The 15,364-nt window shown below is 52.5% G+C and overlaps 1 protein-coding gene across 1 annotated transcript in view; it reads right to left on the bottom strand.

Moving 5' to 3' along the window:
- The window catches only part of LOC146770460 (butyrophilin subfamily 2 member A2-like), a 301,560-nt gene that overhangs the window by 281,930 nt on the left and 4,266 nt on the right, over positions 1 to 15,364 (bottom strand). The window contains exons 2-3 of the mRNA XM_085640442.1: positions 2,561 to 2,690; positions 2,316 to 2,401 (exon numbers count right to left, since the gene is read on the bottom strand). Coding sequence (XP_085496568.1) covers positions 2,316 to 2,401; positions 2,561 to 2,690 — 216 coding nt within the window. The remainder of the gene's footprint in view (positions 1 to 2,315; positions 2,402 to 2,560; positions 2,691 to 15,364) is intronic.

Genomic DNA, 15,364 nt, shown 5'->3' with positions numbered 1-15,364 from the left:
CAAGAGTCACACAAACACCGCACACTCACACACACAGCCACCTCCCATCTCAGAAGCACCTCCCTGCCTTCCATCATATACAGTGCTCCACTGCCTTTCTGCAAGTCACACAAACACCAAACACTCACATACACAGCCACCTCTCATCTCAGAAGCACCTCCCTGCCTTCCATCATATACAGTGCTCCACTGCCTTTCTGCTAGAGTCACACACACACACCGCACACTCACATACACAGCCACCTCCCATCTCAGAAGCACCTCCCTGCCTTCCATCATATACAGCTCCACTGCCTTTCTGCAAGAGTCACACAAACACCGCACACTCACACACACAGCCACCTCCCATCTCAGAAGCACCTCCCTGCCTTCCATCATATACAGTGCTCCACTGCCTTTCTGCAAGAGTCACACAAACACCACACACTCACATACACAGCCACCTCTCATCTTAGAAGCACCTCCCTGCCTTCCATCATATACAGTGCTCCACTGCCTTTCTGCTAGAGTCACACACACACCGCACACTCACATACACAGCCACCTCCCATCTCAGAAGCACCTCCCTGCCTTCCACCATATACAGTGCTCCACTGCCTTTCTGCAAGAGTCACACAAACACCGCACTCAAATACACAGCCACCTCCCATCTCAGAAGCACCTCCCTGCCTTCCATCATATACAGTGCTCCACTGCCTTTCTGCAAGAGTCACACAAACACCGCACACTCACATACACAGCCACCTCCCATCTCAAAAGCACCTCCCTGCCTTCCATCATATACAGTGCTCCACTGCCTTTCTGCTAGTCACACACACACCGCACACTGACATACACAGCCACTTCCCATCTCAGAAGCACCTCCCTGCCTTCCAACATATACAGTGCTCCACTGCCTTTCTGCAAGAGTCACACAAACACCAAACACTCACATACACAGCCACCTCTCATCTCAGAAGCACCTCCCTGCCTTCCATCATATACAGTGCTCCACTGCCTTTCTGCTAGTCACACACACACCGCACACTCACATACACAGCCACTTCCCATCTCAGAAGCACCTCCCTGCCTTCCAACATATACAGTGCTCCACTGCCTTTCTGCTAGAGTCACACACACACCGCACACTCACATACACAGCCACCTCCCATCTTAGAAGCACCTCCCTGCCTTCCATCATATACAGTGCTCCACTGCCTTTCTGCAAGAGTCACACAAACACCGCACTCACATACACAGCCACCTCCCATCTCAGAAGCACCTCCCTGCCTTCCATCATATACAGTGCTCCACTGCCTTTCTGCAAGAGTCACACAAACACCACACACTCACATACACAGCCACCTCTCATCTCAGAAGCACCTCCCAGCCTTCCATCATATACAGTGCTCCACTGCCTTTCTGCAAGAGTCACACAAACACCGCACACTCACATACACATCCACCTGCCATCTCAGGACCACCTCCCCGCCTTCAGTCATGTACGGTGCTCCACTGCCTTACATGCAACGATACCGATCAGCAAAGGGGAGGCCATGGACTTTTTATGATTATGTACAGAGGAGTTAAAGATTACATGGTGTTGAAGCCAGAATCCATCTGTTTGTCCGTTCCTCTTTCTGTCAGTCACCTTGGCTAGCTACGCCAGCCTGCATCTGTGATTTGTGACTGAACATGTGTGTTGTGGATCTGCGTGTGTCTGATAGTGTTCTCTCTCTGAGCCTCACAGTGTCTGTGTGCATCGGTGACTGCATGTCTTGTGCTCGTGGTCCATGTGTCATGATATTTATAGGTCATTTGTGCACTGATACATGTATGCCTGGACTGTGTGTGTTTCTGACTGTGTGTTGCACCATGTGTGTATTTATGCATGTAGGTGTTTTGCTATAGGTGTGCTATACGTCAATATGGATGTCGCTATCTCCATAGGGGTGTACATCTATGCCAATATGTGCATGCACAGGACAAACGTCGGGCCAGTTGGCTTTGCTGATTCTTGTTAGAAGAGGCACCATAAGTCGCTCTGATGGCTGCCACGTCCAAGTGTCTCCTCTCTGCCTGTATCCTTCCAGATTGCAACTACCAGTTGTTTTAAACTTTGTTACGGTGCCCGAGGTAAAGTGCTTTGCAGGCACAGCATGTGATGAGCTTGTCAGGGCGCAGCTGGCTCTGTGCTGTGCTTTACAAAAGGCATCAGTGTGGCCTGGGAGGGACAAAACTCATTTGTTCCATTTTCACAGCAGATTTGTATATGCGCTTTGAGATGCTTAAAAATATGCAGGACATGAAATGAATGTTGATAAATGGTTACTCACCTGCTTGCAAGACAAGCCCTTCTCTGGGCTCTCGGATAACCGGGTGCAGCAAAGAAACGTCTCTTTAGAGTGGCCAGGCTGCAGTTCTGGAATAAGTAGCAGTGACAAGGGGCCAAAGTCTGAATTCAGGCCTTGTGGTGATTTCCACATGTAGCAAGGTAAACAGTGTCGTTCAGAGAAAACAGAGTTAAATACACAGCTGGGCTGTGGCCAGGCGCCCTGAAAGTTCACGCTGGCTTCATCACAGCTTTTGTATCCTCACAATGAGGGATGACTGTGCCCTTGATGTCCTGGTGGGCTTCGACTGCTGATTCATCTCCAAAAATGCACTGAGAATAAGGCACATTTATGCGCATCTCAACTTCTTTCTCCCACCTGCTGATAAAGCAAATGACGAAAATGGTTGCAATCTTTTTTTCAAAAGCTAGGATAAAATAAGTAATTACTGTGTGAAACAGACCCTGAATTACTTTTTCCATAAGTAGAAGGGAGGGATACCTTCTTCCACCATGCAAAAAGTGACAGTTGTCCCGCCCAGGAAGTGATGTTGCATCTGTTACCGGGACTTCAGAGCCCCTGGGGTCCCTTTCTGGCAGTGACATCACTTTTGAGGGTGGGGGGGTAGAGTGGAGGGGTGGGAGTTACGCCACCGTGTTGGGTCATATGTGTTGTGACATTACCCCGGTCATGTGCTAGTCACGTGCTCAAGGTTCTATCACGTGGTTAGGATGCTGTCATAACAGGTACGGGTCCCAAGGTCTCGTGTCGAGGACTTTGTCACGGGTACATTTGCAACACTCTCGAAGAAGCATAGTATGTGAGCTTCAAAAGCCCCTGAATTTTCTAAATGAAAACTCTGCTCCAGCAGGACCCTACGGACCTTTTGCCAACTCCATCACGAACATCATCTCCCCGCAGGCCATCGCATCCACCAACTACATCGACAACCAACTGGACCCCAACACCACATCCCTCCTGGACAACCTCCACAACAGTGGACTCCGCCAGTTCGTGACCGAGCCCACACACTCAGCAGGACACACCCTCGACCCCCTCTTCACTACAGGAAACTCCATCACCTTTTCAGCCTCACCACCGAACTCCCATGGACTGACTATCGGTGAGTCCACTTCACCTTCAGAACACCCACCATCCACAGACACCAGCACCTGCTCCCACGAAGAAACTGGACCAAAATCACCGACGACCAACTCACCTCCTCACTCAGTAACTCCACCCCAACCATCGCAGAAAACAACGACCCCAACACCGCAGCCCGAACCCTGCACAGATGGATCGCCAACAGCGCCAACACCATAGCCCCACTCAAGAAAAACAACACCCGTGCCAAGAAAGCCAGATGGTTTACCACCGAACTTTGAGAGTCCAGACGCACTTGCTGCTGCCTCGAAAAGGCCTGGAGGAACACCAAGTCCACAGAAGCCCACAACTTCAGAGCTGCCACCAACGCCCACCACCGACTCATCAGAGAAACAAGGAAAAAAGCAATTGAAGACAGAATCTCCACACACGCTCCCAACAGCAAAGAACTCTTCAACATTGTTAGACCTGGCACCTTGGCGTGAGTCTCCCTTCCTCTTTTTGTCGCTGTGCCTCATGTGCTTTTATGGTGTTGGCCGCTCAGTGCGCTGTGCCACTGCCAACCAGTGTCGCGGTGCGAGTGCTCCCTATGTAAATTGTATATGTTGGTTGGATTCCATGATTGGATCGTTTGATTTACTGTCAGACCCCAGTGAAGTGCGCCAGGAGCGTCAGGGCATGTAAATGCAAACACCGCTGGTGGGCTTGCAGCACGGGTTGTGCCACCCACAGAAGCGGCCGGTAAAAAATGTCTAAGGTCTGCCATCGCAGAACCTGCGTGCAGTCTGGTACTGACATGCTGACTGGCAAGTGCCCACACTTGCCGGTCCCTAAACCTTCCCTTAACTTCATGTTAGTCACCCCTCTGGTAGGCCCACGGGCAGGGTGCGTTGTAAGCATAAGGTAGGACAAGCCTGGATGCGTGGCATGTCCTAGTAGTGAATTACCGCCATCTTGTTGTTCACTACTGCAAGGCTACCCTGTTCTCATAGGCCAGTATGGGCGGCTTGGATTGTTACACCCTATGATCCTAACCGACCCAGGGAACATGGTAGAAGATCGAGTTTAGTATGCCTGAACTCGGAATGATAAGGTACATCTTTTCCCAAGGTTTATTTTAATATTCCGGGTTTGCAAATGCCGCTTTTAGAAAGCTGGCCTTTGCTTGCCTAAACATTTCAGCCCGCCTCTGCGTGATGTGTATCTGATGTCTGGCTGGTATGAGTGACAGGGCTGGGGGAACCCAGATGGGCAGGGCTAGGTAGCCTGGTGGTGAATAGGTGATCGACAGGTAGATGGGGGGGGAGGAGTAATCCTAGGCTCTGAATAGGACAGTGCTCTGCCACCTCAATGCCGGCTCCGCCCCCTGTGGAGCGTCTGATGACTCTGCCCTGCACTCTGAAAGAAGAAGCCTGCATCGCGTAAACAAAGTGCTCACAGCCTGCAAGATGAAAATAATGATGAGAAGGTGTGTCCTGCGCACATCAAGGGACAGAGAGCGAGAGCGAAGGAGAGAGAGAGGAAGAGAGGGAGAGAGTGAGAGATAGACGGACAGAGAGGGGGAGAGAGAGATAGATGGACATAGAGGGGGGGAGAGAGAGATAGACGGACAAAGAGAGGAAGAGAGAGATAGACGGACAGAGAGGGGGAGAGATAGATAGACGGACAGAGACGGGGAGATAGAGAGAGAGAAAAGAAGAGAAGGACAGGGAGAGAGAGTGCCGACACTGTGCACCCAGACCACACTGCTCACCTGCTGCCACCGGTGTATCTCCAACCACATGCCGGTATGTAGTGCAGTTCACCAAATCCCACATCTGAGACAGACCCGTCATCTGAAACAGAGTCCAGATACATGAAAGGCAATGTACATACAATTCAACAAGACATCATCGCCTGACCGCCCCTGCGCACCCAGGCAGATGCACCCCAGCACCTACCGCCGCCCAGCGGTGCATGCCTGCCCCTTCGCACACGGGCCTCACTGCTCACCTTCTGCCACCGGCGTGTAGAAAAGTGGGCCCACCACGTGCCACAAGGCCGGGGCCTGCAGACATGACACCCTGCACATCATGTAGCCCCGCTCCGCAGGCCACCAGGTCTCACATTTGATGCTGGGTCTTGATTTCGCAATGGCAGAGCACACACCAGTGCACAGAGCATCATCACAGGCTGCACACCCGCTCAGCTCTTGAGGTGCCACTAACTCTGTGACCCACAAGGCCATGCCACGTGGCGGTAGGCCCCCGCTGTCCGTTGACTCAGGCCTACACTGAGGTCCAGCAGGGCACACAAAACCTGAGCAGTCCGGACCGCCGGGACAGGGCATCATTGCAGGCTGCACACCCGCTCAGCACTTATGGTACTTACGGTGCCCCTACCTCAGTGCACCGAAAGTCACCGTCCCATGGCGGTGTGCCTGTGCCAGCCGCAGTGTATCCGGTGCCACTAAGTCTGTGCCCAGCAAGTCATTGACACTCTATGATTGGGTATTGTGGTGCGGATGCCATCATGCCACCTCCTGGCCTGCGGAATGTGATGTTGCAGGCCCCTGGGTCCCCATGCCTACATGCACACCACACGGATACACCCCGAGAGAGGTTGGAAATGGCGTTGAGCATGTGCACCCGGCTCTTTTTATTGGCAGGGTCACATGTGCTGTGACTCGTGTGCTGGGGTGGGTATACACCAGCCGTGAGGGAGTGGCCATGGCATGCTGACAACTAGACCGGTGAGCAGCAGATCCCTACAGGGAAGACCTGGGACATCTAGCGTTGTCCCCCCCCTGTAAACGTGAGCGGAGTGGGCTGGCCTGGTATATGCCAGTCCAGCGTAAGGGTTTGAACAATGACCCCGGGGCTCTGAGCGTTGTTCCATACTGGGCTGGACAAGGAAGTAACAAATGTGTGTTTTGCTGTTGTTGCGTCGGCACCACCCTGACAACATCAGGCAATGTGTCACCCTGTGACCCAAGACCAATGACATGAGCCACATGGACGCAAGAGGAATTCAGTGACCCTACATTTGTCCATACTACCACACTTGAAAGACCATAGACACGACACTTCTGTGTGACAAAGAATGTTTAATGCACATTCAGTGGAGTGTTTCATCTGGAGCAGTACAGGGCCATGCAAAGTCCACTTAACAATGTTGGCCCATGGAGGGCCATCCAGAGTCCTTCAGGGAATGACACGTCCAAAGGAAGAGGAAGAGTGCAGTCCGCAGCTGTGTCATTGGCTTTCATACAGAATATGGCAGTCCATTGCGAGGTACAACGTGAGTGTCGCTGAGTGTATCGGGGGACAGTGGAAGGTGATGATGCAGAGTGCAGAACCAAGATGATGCTGGCCATATGGCGGAGATGAATGCTACAGTTTTCTCTGTACCAGTAAGGTAGTTTCATCCGCAACTTCACGCCCTGCTGTCTCATGTGCCTCACGTGTGGGTGGTGCTGGCCTTTCTCCAGCACTGTGTGGCACTGACACTTCAGGGGGTGAAGATGTGGATGTAGTGGTGGCAGCAGCATGCATCTGCGCCAGGCCTTGTGGCAGCAATGCCATGAGGATGGTTTTGAGGTCATTGTGGAACCCAGCTACCTCTCGCTGGTGTGCAGAGGTGGCAGCCGCTCTTTCCTCATTGGACCGCTCCGTGTCCTCCATGAGCCTCCGCTTGAGTCCCAACTCCCGGGCGAGCTCGCTGGAGCCACTCTGACTAGACAATCGTTCTTGTCTCAGAGTCAGGACTCTGGCAATGTCAGCTATGGTTCATTGGAGTGCATGGAGCGGACTGTGGGTGTCTGCTGCAAAGAACATGTCCTTGTGTATCAATAGGTTTTCAGGCGACAATAAAAATGTAAAGGTAACCTCGGCAATTAATGTTTCTGTGGGAGAGAGATCAGAAGTTTTATCTAGTGGCTGTTTCCACTCATGCTAAAGTAGCACAGCGGATTAAGATGCCTGCTGCACAGAACATGTCCTTGTGTATTCGGAGGCTTTCAGGGAACAACAAAAATGTGAAGGTAACTTTGGCGATTAATGTTCCTGCTGGAAACAGATCCAAATGTTTATGTAGTGCTGTTTCCACTGGTGCTCAGGTAGTGCAGAGGATTAAGATGCCTGCTGCAAACATCATGTTTTTGTGTGTTCAGAAATGTTCAGGCAACAATAAAAATGTAGAGGTAACTCTGGTGACTAATGTTCCTGCAGGAGAGTGATGGGAGTTTTTCTATTGACTGTTTCCACTCATGCTGAAGTAGCGCAGAGGATTAAGATACCTGCTGCAAAGAACACGTCCTTGTGTATTCAGAGGTTTCCAGGCAACAACAAAAATGTGAAGGTAACTTTGGCGATTAATGTTCCTGAAGTAGAGAGGTCGGAGTTTTATCCTGTGGCTGTTTTCACTCATGTTATAAAAGCACAGATCATTAAGATGCCTTCTGCAAAGAACATGTTCTTCTGTGTTCAGAGGTTTTCAGGCAACAATAAAAACGTAAAAGGTAACTTTGGCAATTAATGCTTCTGCTGAAAAGAGATCGGAGCTTTGTCTAGTGGCTGTTTCCACTCCTGTTAAAGTAGCACGGAGGATTAAGATGCCTGCTGCAATGAACATGTCCTTGTGTGTCCGGAGGTTTTCAGACAACAATACAAATGTAAAGTCAACTTTGGCTATTAATGTGCCTGCTGTATAGATCAGAATGTTTATGTAGTGTTTTTCCCCCTCATGCTAAAGTAGCGCAGAGGGTTAAGAGGTTGCTGCAGAGAACATGTCTTTGTTTTTTCTGAGGTTTTCAGGCAACAATAAAAATGTAAAGGTAATTTTGGCGATTAATGATCCTGCAGGAGCGAGATCGAAGTTTTATCTAGTGGCTGTTTCCACTCATGTTAAAGCTGTGCAAAACATTAAGGTGCCTGCTGCAAAGAACATGCTCTTTTCTGTCCGCAGGTTTCCTGGTAACAATTCAAATGTAAAGTTAAGTTTGGCTATTAATGTTCCTGCTGGAGAGAGATTAACATTTTATGTAGTGGCTGTTTCCACTCATGCTAAACTAGCGCAGAGGGTTAAGATGCCTGCTGCAAAGAACATGTCCTTGTATATTTAGAGGTTTTCAGGAAACAAAAAAAATGTGATGGTGACTTCTGACGATTAATGCTCCTGCTGGAGATAATCAATCAATCAATCATAGGCATTTATATAGCGCACTACTTACCCGGAGGGTCTCAAGGCGCTCGGGGGGGGGGGGGGGGTGGGGGGGAGTGCTGCTACTGCTCGAATAGCCAGGTCTTGAGCTTCTTCCTGAAGGAGAGGTGGTCTTGGGTCAGGCGCAAGTCGGTCGGTAGGGAGTTCCAGGTCTTGGCGGCCAGGTAGGAGAAGGATCTTCCTCCCGTTGTCGTTCTTCGGATGCGGGGGACGGCGGCAAAGGCGTGGCTGGCTGATCGGAGATGTCGTTTGGGAGCGTAGAAGTTGATGCGGTTGTTGAGGTAGCTGGGGCCTTGATCGTGTAGGGCTTTGTGTGCGTGGGTGAGGAGGCGGAAGGTGATTCTTTTGTTGACGGGAAGCCAATGTAGGTCTCTCAGATGTCCGGAGATGTGGCTATGTCGTGGGATGTTGAGGATGAGTCTGGCTGAGGCGTTCTGGATCTGCTGGAGTCTCTTCTGGAGCTTGGCGGTGGTTCCGGCGTAGAGGGCGTTGCCGTAGTCCAGTCAGCTGGTGACGAGGGCCTGGGTGACCGTCTTCCTGGTCTCGGTGGGGATCCACCGGAAGATCTTCCGTAGCATGCGCAGGATGTTGAAGCATGACGAGGAGACGGCGTTGACTTGTCTGGTCATGGTGAGGGAGGAGTCCAAGATGAAGCCCAGGTTGCGTGCGTGGTCTGTCGGTTTGGGTGCGCAGCCCAGGGCGGGGGGCCACCAGGAGTCGTCCCAGGCGGAGGGTGAGGAGCCCAGGATGAGGACCTCCGTCTTGTCTGAGTTCAGTTTCAGGCGGCTGGTCGTCATCCACTCGGCTACGTCTTTCATTCCTTCGTGAAGGTTGGCTCTGGCTGCGGCGGGGTCGTTGGTCAGGGAGAGGATCAGCTGGGTGTCGTCAGCGTAGGAGATGATGTTCAGGTTGTGTTGGCGTGCGATGGCCGCGAGGGGGCTCATGTAGACGTTGAAGAGGGTGGGGCTCAGCGAGGATCCTTGAGGGACGCCGCAGATGACTTCGGTGGCCTCTGACTTGTACGGTGGTAGGCGGACTCTCTGTGTTCTTCCGTTGAGGAAGGAGCTGATCCAATCCAGTGCCTTCTCCTGGATTCCGACGTTGTTGAGGCGTTGCACAAGGGTGCGGTGGCAGACAGTGTCGAATGCCGCGGAGAGGTCTAGGAGGATGAGGGCCGCTGTTTCTCCGTTGTCCATCAGGGCTCAGATGTCATCGGTAGCAGCGATGAGTGCGGTCTCGGTGCTGTGGTTGGCTCGGAAGCCAGACGGTGAGGGGTCGAGGGATCCATTCGTCTCGAGGAAGGTGGCCAGCTGCTTGTTGACGGTCTTCTCGATGACTTTGGCTGGGAACGGGAGGAGCGAGATGGGGCGGTAATTCTTGAGTTCGGTGGGGTCCGCTGTAGGTTTCTTGAGTAGAGCGCTGAGTTTGGCATGCTTCCAGCTCTCCGGGAAGGTGGCGGTGTCGAAGGAGGTGTTGATGATGTTCCGCAGGTGGGGTGCGATGACAGCGTCGGCCTTGTTGAAGACGTGGTGAGGGCAGGGGTCGGTTGGAGATCCGGAGTGGATGTAGTTCATCATGCGGACGGTGTCTTCCGTGCTGATCGGAGTCCAGGCGCGGAGGGTGGTAGGGGGGGCGGTGGTTCGGTCGTGGCGGGCGTCGGTTGTGTGCTGAAGCTGTTGTGTATGACCGCGATCTTGTTGTGGAAGTAGGAGGCGAGGGAGTTGCAGAGGTCTTGCGATGGGGTGATGTCGTTTCCGGCGTTGGGGTTGGAGAGCTCTTTGACGATGTTGAAGAGTTCCTTGCAGTTGTGTGCGTTGTTGTCCAGCCGGTCCTTGAATGTAGTTTTCTTAGTGGCGCGGATCAGTTGGTGGTGCTTCCGGGTGGCAAGCTTGAGGGCGGTAATGTTGTCTGGTGTTGGTTCCCCTCTCCAGGCTTTCTCGAGGGCTCGGCAGTTCTTCTTGGAGCTCTTGAGTTCGTCGGTGAACCAAGGGGCCTTCTTGCTGCCGGGTCTGCTAGGCGGTGTCCTCAGAGGGGCGAGTTCGTCCGCGCAGTTGCTGATCCACTTCGTGAGGTTGTCGGCGGCCTGGCTGGGGTTTTCTGAGCTGGCGGGAGGGTGCTGGCTCAGGGAAGCGGCGAGTTGGTCAGCTGTGATCTTGTTCCAGCTTCTTCGGGCAACCGGTTGCTGGTGGTGGTGGATCGTCGTTCTTCTGAAGTTGAAGTGGATGCAGCTGTGGTCCGTCCAGTGGAGTCTAGTGGCGTGGCTGAAGGCGATGTCTTTGCTGCACGAGAAGACGGCGTCGAGTGTGTGTCCGGCGAGGTGGGTGGGGGTGGACACCAGCTGCTTGAGTCCGAGGTTGGCGAGGTTGTCGAGCAGGGTGATGGTGTTGCGGTCGTTGTTGTTCTCCAGGTGGAAGTTGATGTCCCCCAGGAGGATGTAGTCAGCGGAGGGGAGGGCATGCGGGCTGACGAAGTCGGCAATGTCCTCGCTGAATTGTGTGCGTGGTCCCGGGGGTCGGTAGATCAGGGTGCCTCTGAGGGTGGTCTTCGGGTCGGTACGGATCTGGAAGTGTAGGTGTTCGGCGGTTGTCAGGGTGTCGTCGATGTTGGTCGTAATGTGGATGGTGTCCCTGTGGATGATGGCGATGCCTCCTCCCAACTGGTTGGCGGAGCGGTCCCTCCGGGTGATCTTGTAGCCCTCTGGGATGGCGATGGCGATGTCGGGCGCTGAAGAGGCGTTCATCCAGGTTTCCGTGAGGAAGGCGACGTCAGGAGATGTGGTGTCGAGGAGGTTCCAAAGTTCGACGGCGTGCCTGTGGACGGAGCGGGTGTTGAGCAGGATGCACTTGAGGTGGTTGCTGCTGGTGTTCGGCTTGGTGGTTGCAGGTGTGGGGCAGGTCCGGATGCAGGTGAACTTGCAGGCGTGGCAGCTGAAGGGACCGTGGGTGCGCCTCGGGGTGGCACGGTAGCATCCAGGGATCCCGCCGGCTTTGAGAGCGATGAGTTCGGTGGCGTTGTAGGACAGTCGGGACGTCTTCCGTCGGTGGGGGACAGGGGTCCTGGCGCTGGGCGCGGTCCAGTCGCGGATGGGCGCAGACGGGCTTACCTTTGGCGCGCCCGCTGCGCGTGACCGCTGCGCGTTCGCACGGTCGCCATATATGGCGAAGTGCGAGGGAGGGCGGAGCAGCTGGGAGGCGGGAGCGGGGAGGTTACAGAAGAAAAAGGGGCGTGGTTAGCGGCGGTGGCGGGAAGCGGGCAGGGAGGACAACGAGAGACAGGGGGACCGGCGAGCAACGAATACAGAACAAATTAACAAAGTAAATACCACAATTGCACACAGAGAAACTCAGCAGTCAGGGGGCACACAACAGGAGACCAAGGTACAGGAGCACAGCGCTATCGCGTAGGAGACCACGCTGCTCGGTGGCAGGGGGCGTGGTCACACGGCGGTAGCAGGGGCAGCGAGGAGGCACACGCAGCAGCTGGTGGCCGTGCGGCGCGGGGGTGTCCTAGATTAGGTCACACTCACCTGCGTCGCACGGTCGCCATATATGGCCAAGTGCGAGGGAGGGCGGAGCAGCTGGGAGGCGGGAGCGGGGAGGTTACAGAAGAAAAAGGGGGGTGGTTAGCGGCGGTGGCGGGAAGCGGGCAGGGAGGACAACGAGAGACAGGGGGACCGGCGGGCAACGAATACAGAACAAATTAACAAAGTAAATACCACAATTGCACACAGAGAAACTCAGCAGTCAGGGGGCACACAACAGGAGACCAAGGTGCAGGAGCACAGCGCTATCGCGTAGGAGACCACGCCGCTCGGTGGCAGGGGGCGTGGTCACACGGCGGTAGCAGGGGCAGCGAGGAGGCACACGCAGCAGCTGGTGGCCGTGCGGCGCGGGGGTGTCCTAGATTAGGTCACACTCACCTGCATCGCACGGTCGCCATATATGGCCAAGTGCGAGGGAGGGCGCAGCAGCTGGGAGGCGGGAGCGGGGAGGTTACAGAAGAAAAAGGGGCGTGGTTACCGGCGGTGGCGGGAAGCGGGCAGGGAGGACAACGAGAGACAGGGGGACCGGCGAGCAACGAATACAGAACAAATTAACAAAGTAAATACCACAATTGCACACAGAGAAACTCAGCAGTCAGGGGGCACACAACAGGAGACCAAGGTGCAGGAGCACAGCGCTATCGCGTAGGAGACCACGCCGCTCGGTGGCAGGGGCAGCGAGGAGGCACACGCAGCAGCTGGTGGCCGTGCGGCGCGGGGGTGTCCTAGATTAGATGCGAGTTTTATCCAGTGGCTGTTTCCACTCATGCTAAAGTAGCGCATAGGATTAAGATGCCTGCTGCAAAGAACATGTCCTTGTCTGTTCAGAGGTTTCCAGGCAACAATAAAAAATGTAATGTTAACTTTGGCGATTACTGTTCCTGCAGGAGAGAGATGGGAGTTTTATTTAGTGGGTTGTAGGAGAGTAGGATCTGCACTTATGTTGCCCCCACTTTTTAGGTCTCGCCTACGCATGCGCTGCTTAGGAGAGGCCTATAGTCATCGGCACAGCGTTGCGGCCAAAAACGCGCACGCGCTCCATTGGCTTCAATGGCAACACGTGTCCACTGCTGCCGCGCGAGGCACGTGTGCGCTTGTTTATTTTGATTTGTGTCTTTTAGTGCATTCTGATGTTTATCACATCACAGGTTTGCAGTTCTAAGTGATGCAACTAAAGGTTGGTAACTATTGTTCAACTTATACTACTTAACTTGTCAACCTTGGAATAATAAATGGCTCCGTTGGCCTTGCTAAGGTTTGAGCTTGTAATTGAAAGGTCACTTACAGATGTGCGCTGCAAGCGGTTATTCATTGGGTTATCCTGTCGGTTATTTAAGCCTCACCCGTATAATAAATACATTAAATATACTCATTTCTCTTGCCATAACAATTGCTTTGGCGTTTAATGCAGCTTCAATGCTCCAGTATTTTGCCCAGTAATGCATCAAGCATTAGTAATATTAGAGCCCTTTGAATCCCTGAATATGCACGTGTCTACAAAATTGCACTGCAATATTGAATGAAGGAGTCCTGCCAATCCGTTTATTCGTTGCAATTAGAGCCTGGCGGGGAAATAAAAGGTGTTGAAAGGACACTGTCGGCTGAAAGTGTTCGGCACAGTAGTGTGTCAATCTCTTTTATGGTTTTGCCCTGTTCTCCCACTGTGTCCTAGAATATCCTGGTTGCATCGTGAGCCTTTGAATGATGCGCCGGGCGTTGCCCAGACTTGAGCTGTGCAGCTCTGATGAGAAAACCTAAACCTGTCCCTGCACGTTTGAGGGCCTGTAAGCCTTTGCATTTATAGGTACTCGGGCACAGTATTGTTAAATCCCTCTGTCACTTATCTGTTAAGTGCCTTCTCTCCGATGTACTCGCCCCATCCCACCGAGCCCTAGTCTTCAGAGTTTCTCTCCTGTGAGAATGCCTGGGGGCTACCATCTACACTCACACTTAATAAGGCGACACCCACCTCTGACCTGCACATGTCTTTCACGAGCACTTTGGGAAAGAAATGCGTTCTTTATAAACGTTTCAGCAAACCCAGTGTGTCGCGGTACATCGCTGGAGAGAGAGAATGGTTGTCCGACGCTGAATAGGGCAGAGGTCATTAAGGGGGTTGTTTTTGGTATTCATTGGATTGTCCCATATAGGGTTGGCCGAGGGCTGTCCAAGCTACACTCCGGCGGCAGCTTCCTGTACAAGATGCTCTGAGTGGGAGATTTTCTGGCAGGCGGTTGTCCTTTCATGCTCGCGGCAACACAGACTTCCGTAGTTTTAGTCTGCGTGCCCATGAAAGCCACGTGATGATGTGTTCACGAAGCCTCCATTTCATCCAGTGTGTGCAGCCGCCAATTACACACAGAGGCAGCATCTCAATGTCAAGAGAAATGAAGGACTTCTCCAAGTGTAAAGGCGCCTTTGGTAATTAGTCAAAAGGAGATGGTTACTCACCCCCAGAGGCAATAAACCACTGGGATTTTTGAGGGACATTTGCTGTACTGCAAAAGTGGTTCCACTTGTGCATTTCCCTCTTGTGTTACCATATTTTAGTTAGGGCACAGACCTTCCTATTGTAGGAATATTCCAGTAATTTTGTTTTTTAATTGTAGGTCATCGTCCTAAACTATTTGGTTTAGTTGTTCGGCAACGAAATCTGCCTAGTGATTTTTCTCCCGTTTTTATTATTTTGCGTATTCTGTGTTTTTATTGCATATCTCTGAATGGCGCACTAGTAGCCATGCTATTAAGGCTCACGCCCATTCAATATTAGAATGAAATTAAAATGTAAAACTGAAAGATGCCGACTGGGACCGTTTGACCACCATCAGTTTGGCAGCTTTGAAAGATGGCACATCCAATATGGTTTGTATGCTAGACTGTTAAGCTGACCAGGGAGTTTTCAAAAATGATTAATCAAATTGAAGTGCTTTTTTGCAATACTTCTGATAGTTTGAGTAGCCACAAAAAATCTCCTTGCTAGAGTGCAGACACTCTGGTAGCTATCGGATACGTTCTGTTATTTTCATGACAAAAGCCCCTCACCAACTCAATGGCTGGCATGCTTTATCATTGGGCCCAAACTGGCACTGGCCTTGACGATCAAGTAGCAAGTTACTACCCTAATGTAAGACGGGGGGGGCTCCTGAGGTGTTTCTGAGGTAGGTAGCAGGTTGGGTGCTATTTGAGCACTTGCGGGTAATAGATAAAT

This window comes from Triturus cristatus, unplaced genomic scaffold (assembly GCF_964204655.1).
Source record: "Triturus cristatus unplaced genomic scaffold, aTriCri1.1 SCAFFOLD_205, whole genome shotgun sequence".
In the NCBI taxonomy this organism is placed as follows: domain Eukaryota; kingdom Metazoa; phylum Chordata; class Amphibia; order Caudata; family Salamandridae; genus Triturus; species Triturus cristatus.
The sequence above is the reverse complement of the archived record's forward strand: the minus strand, read 5'-3'. Positions and strand labels throughout refer to the sequence as shown.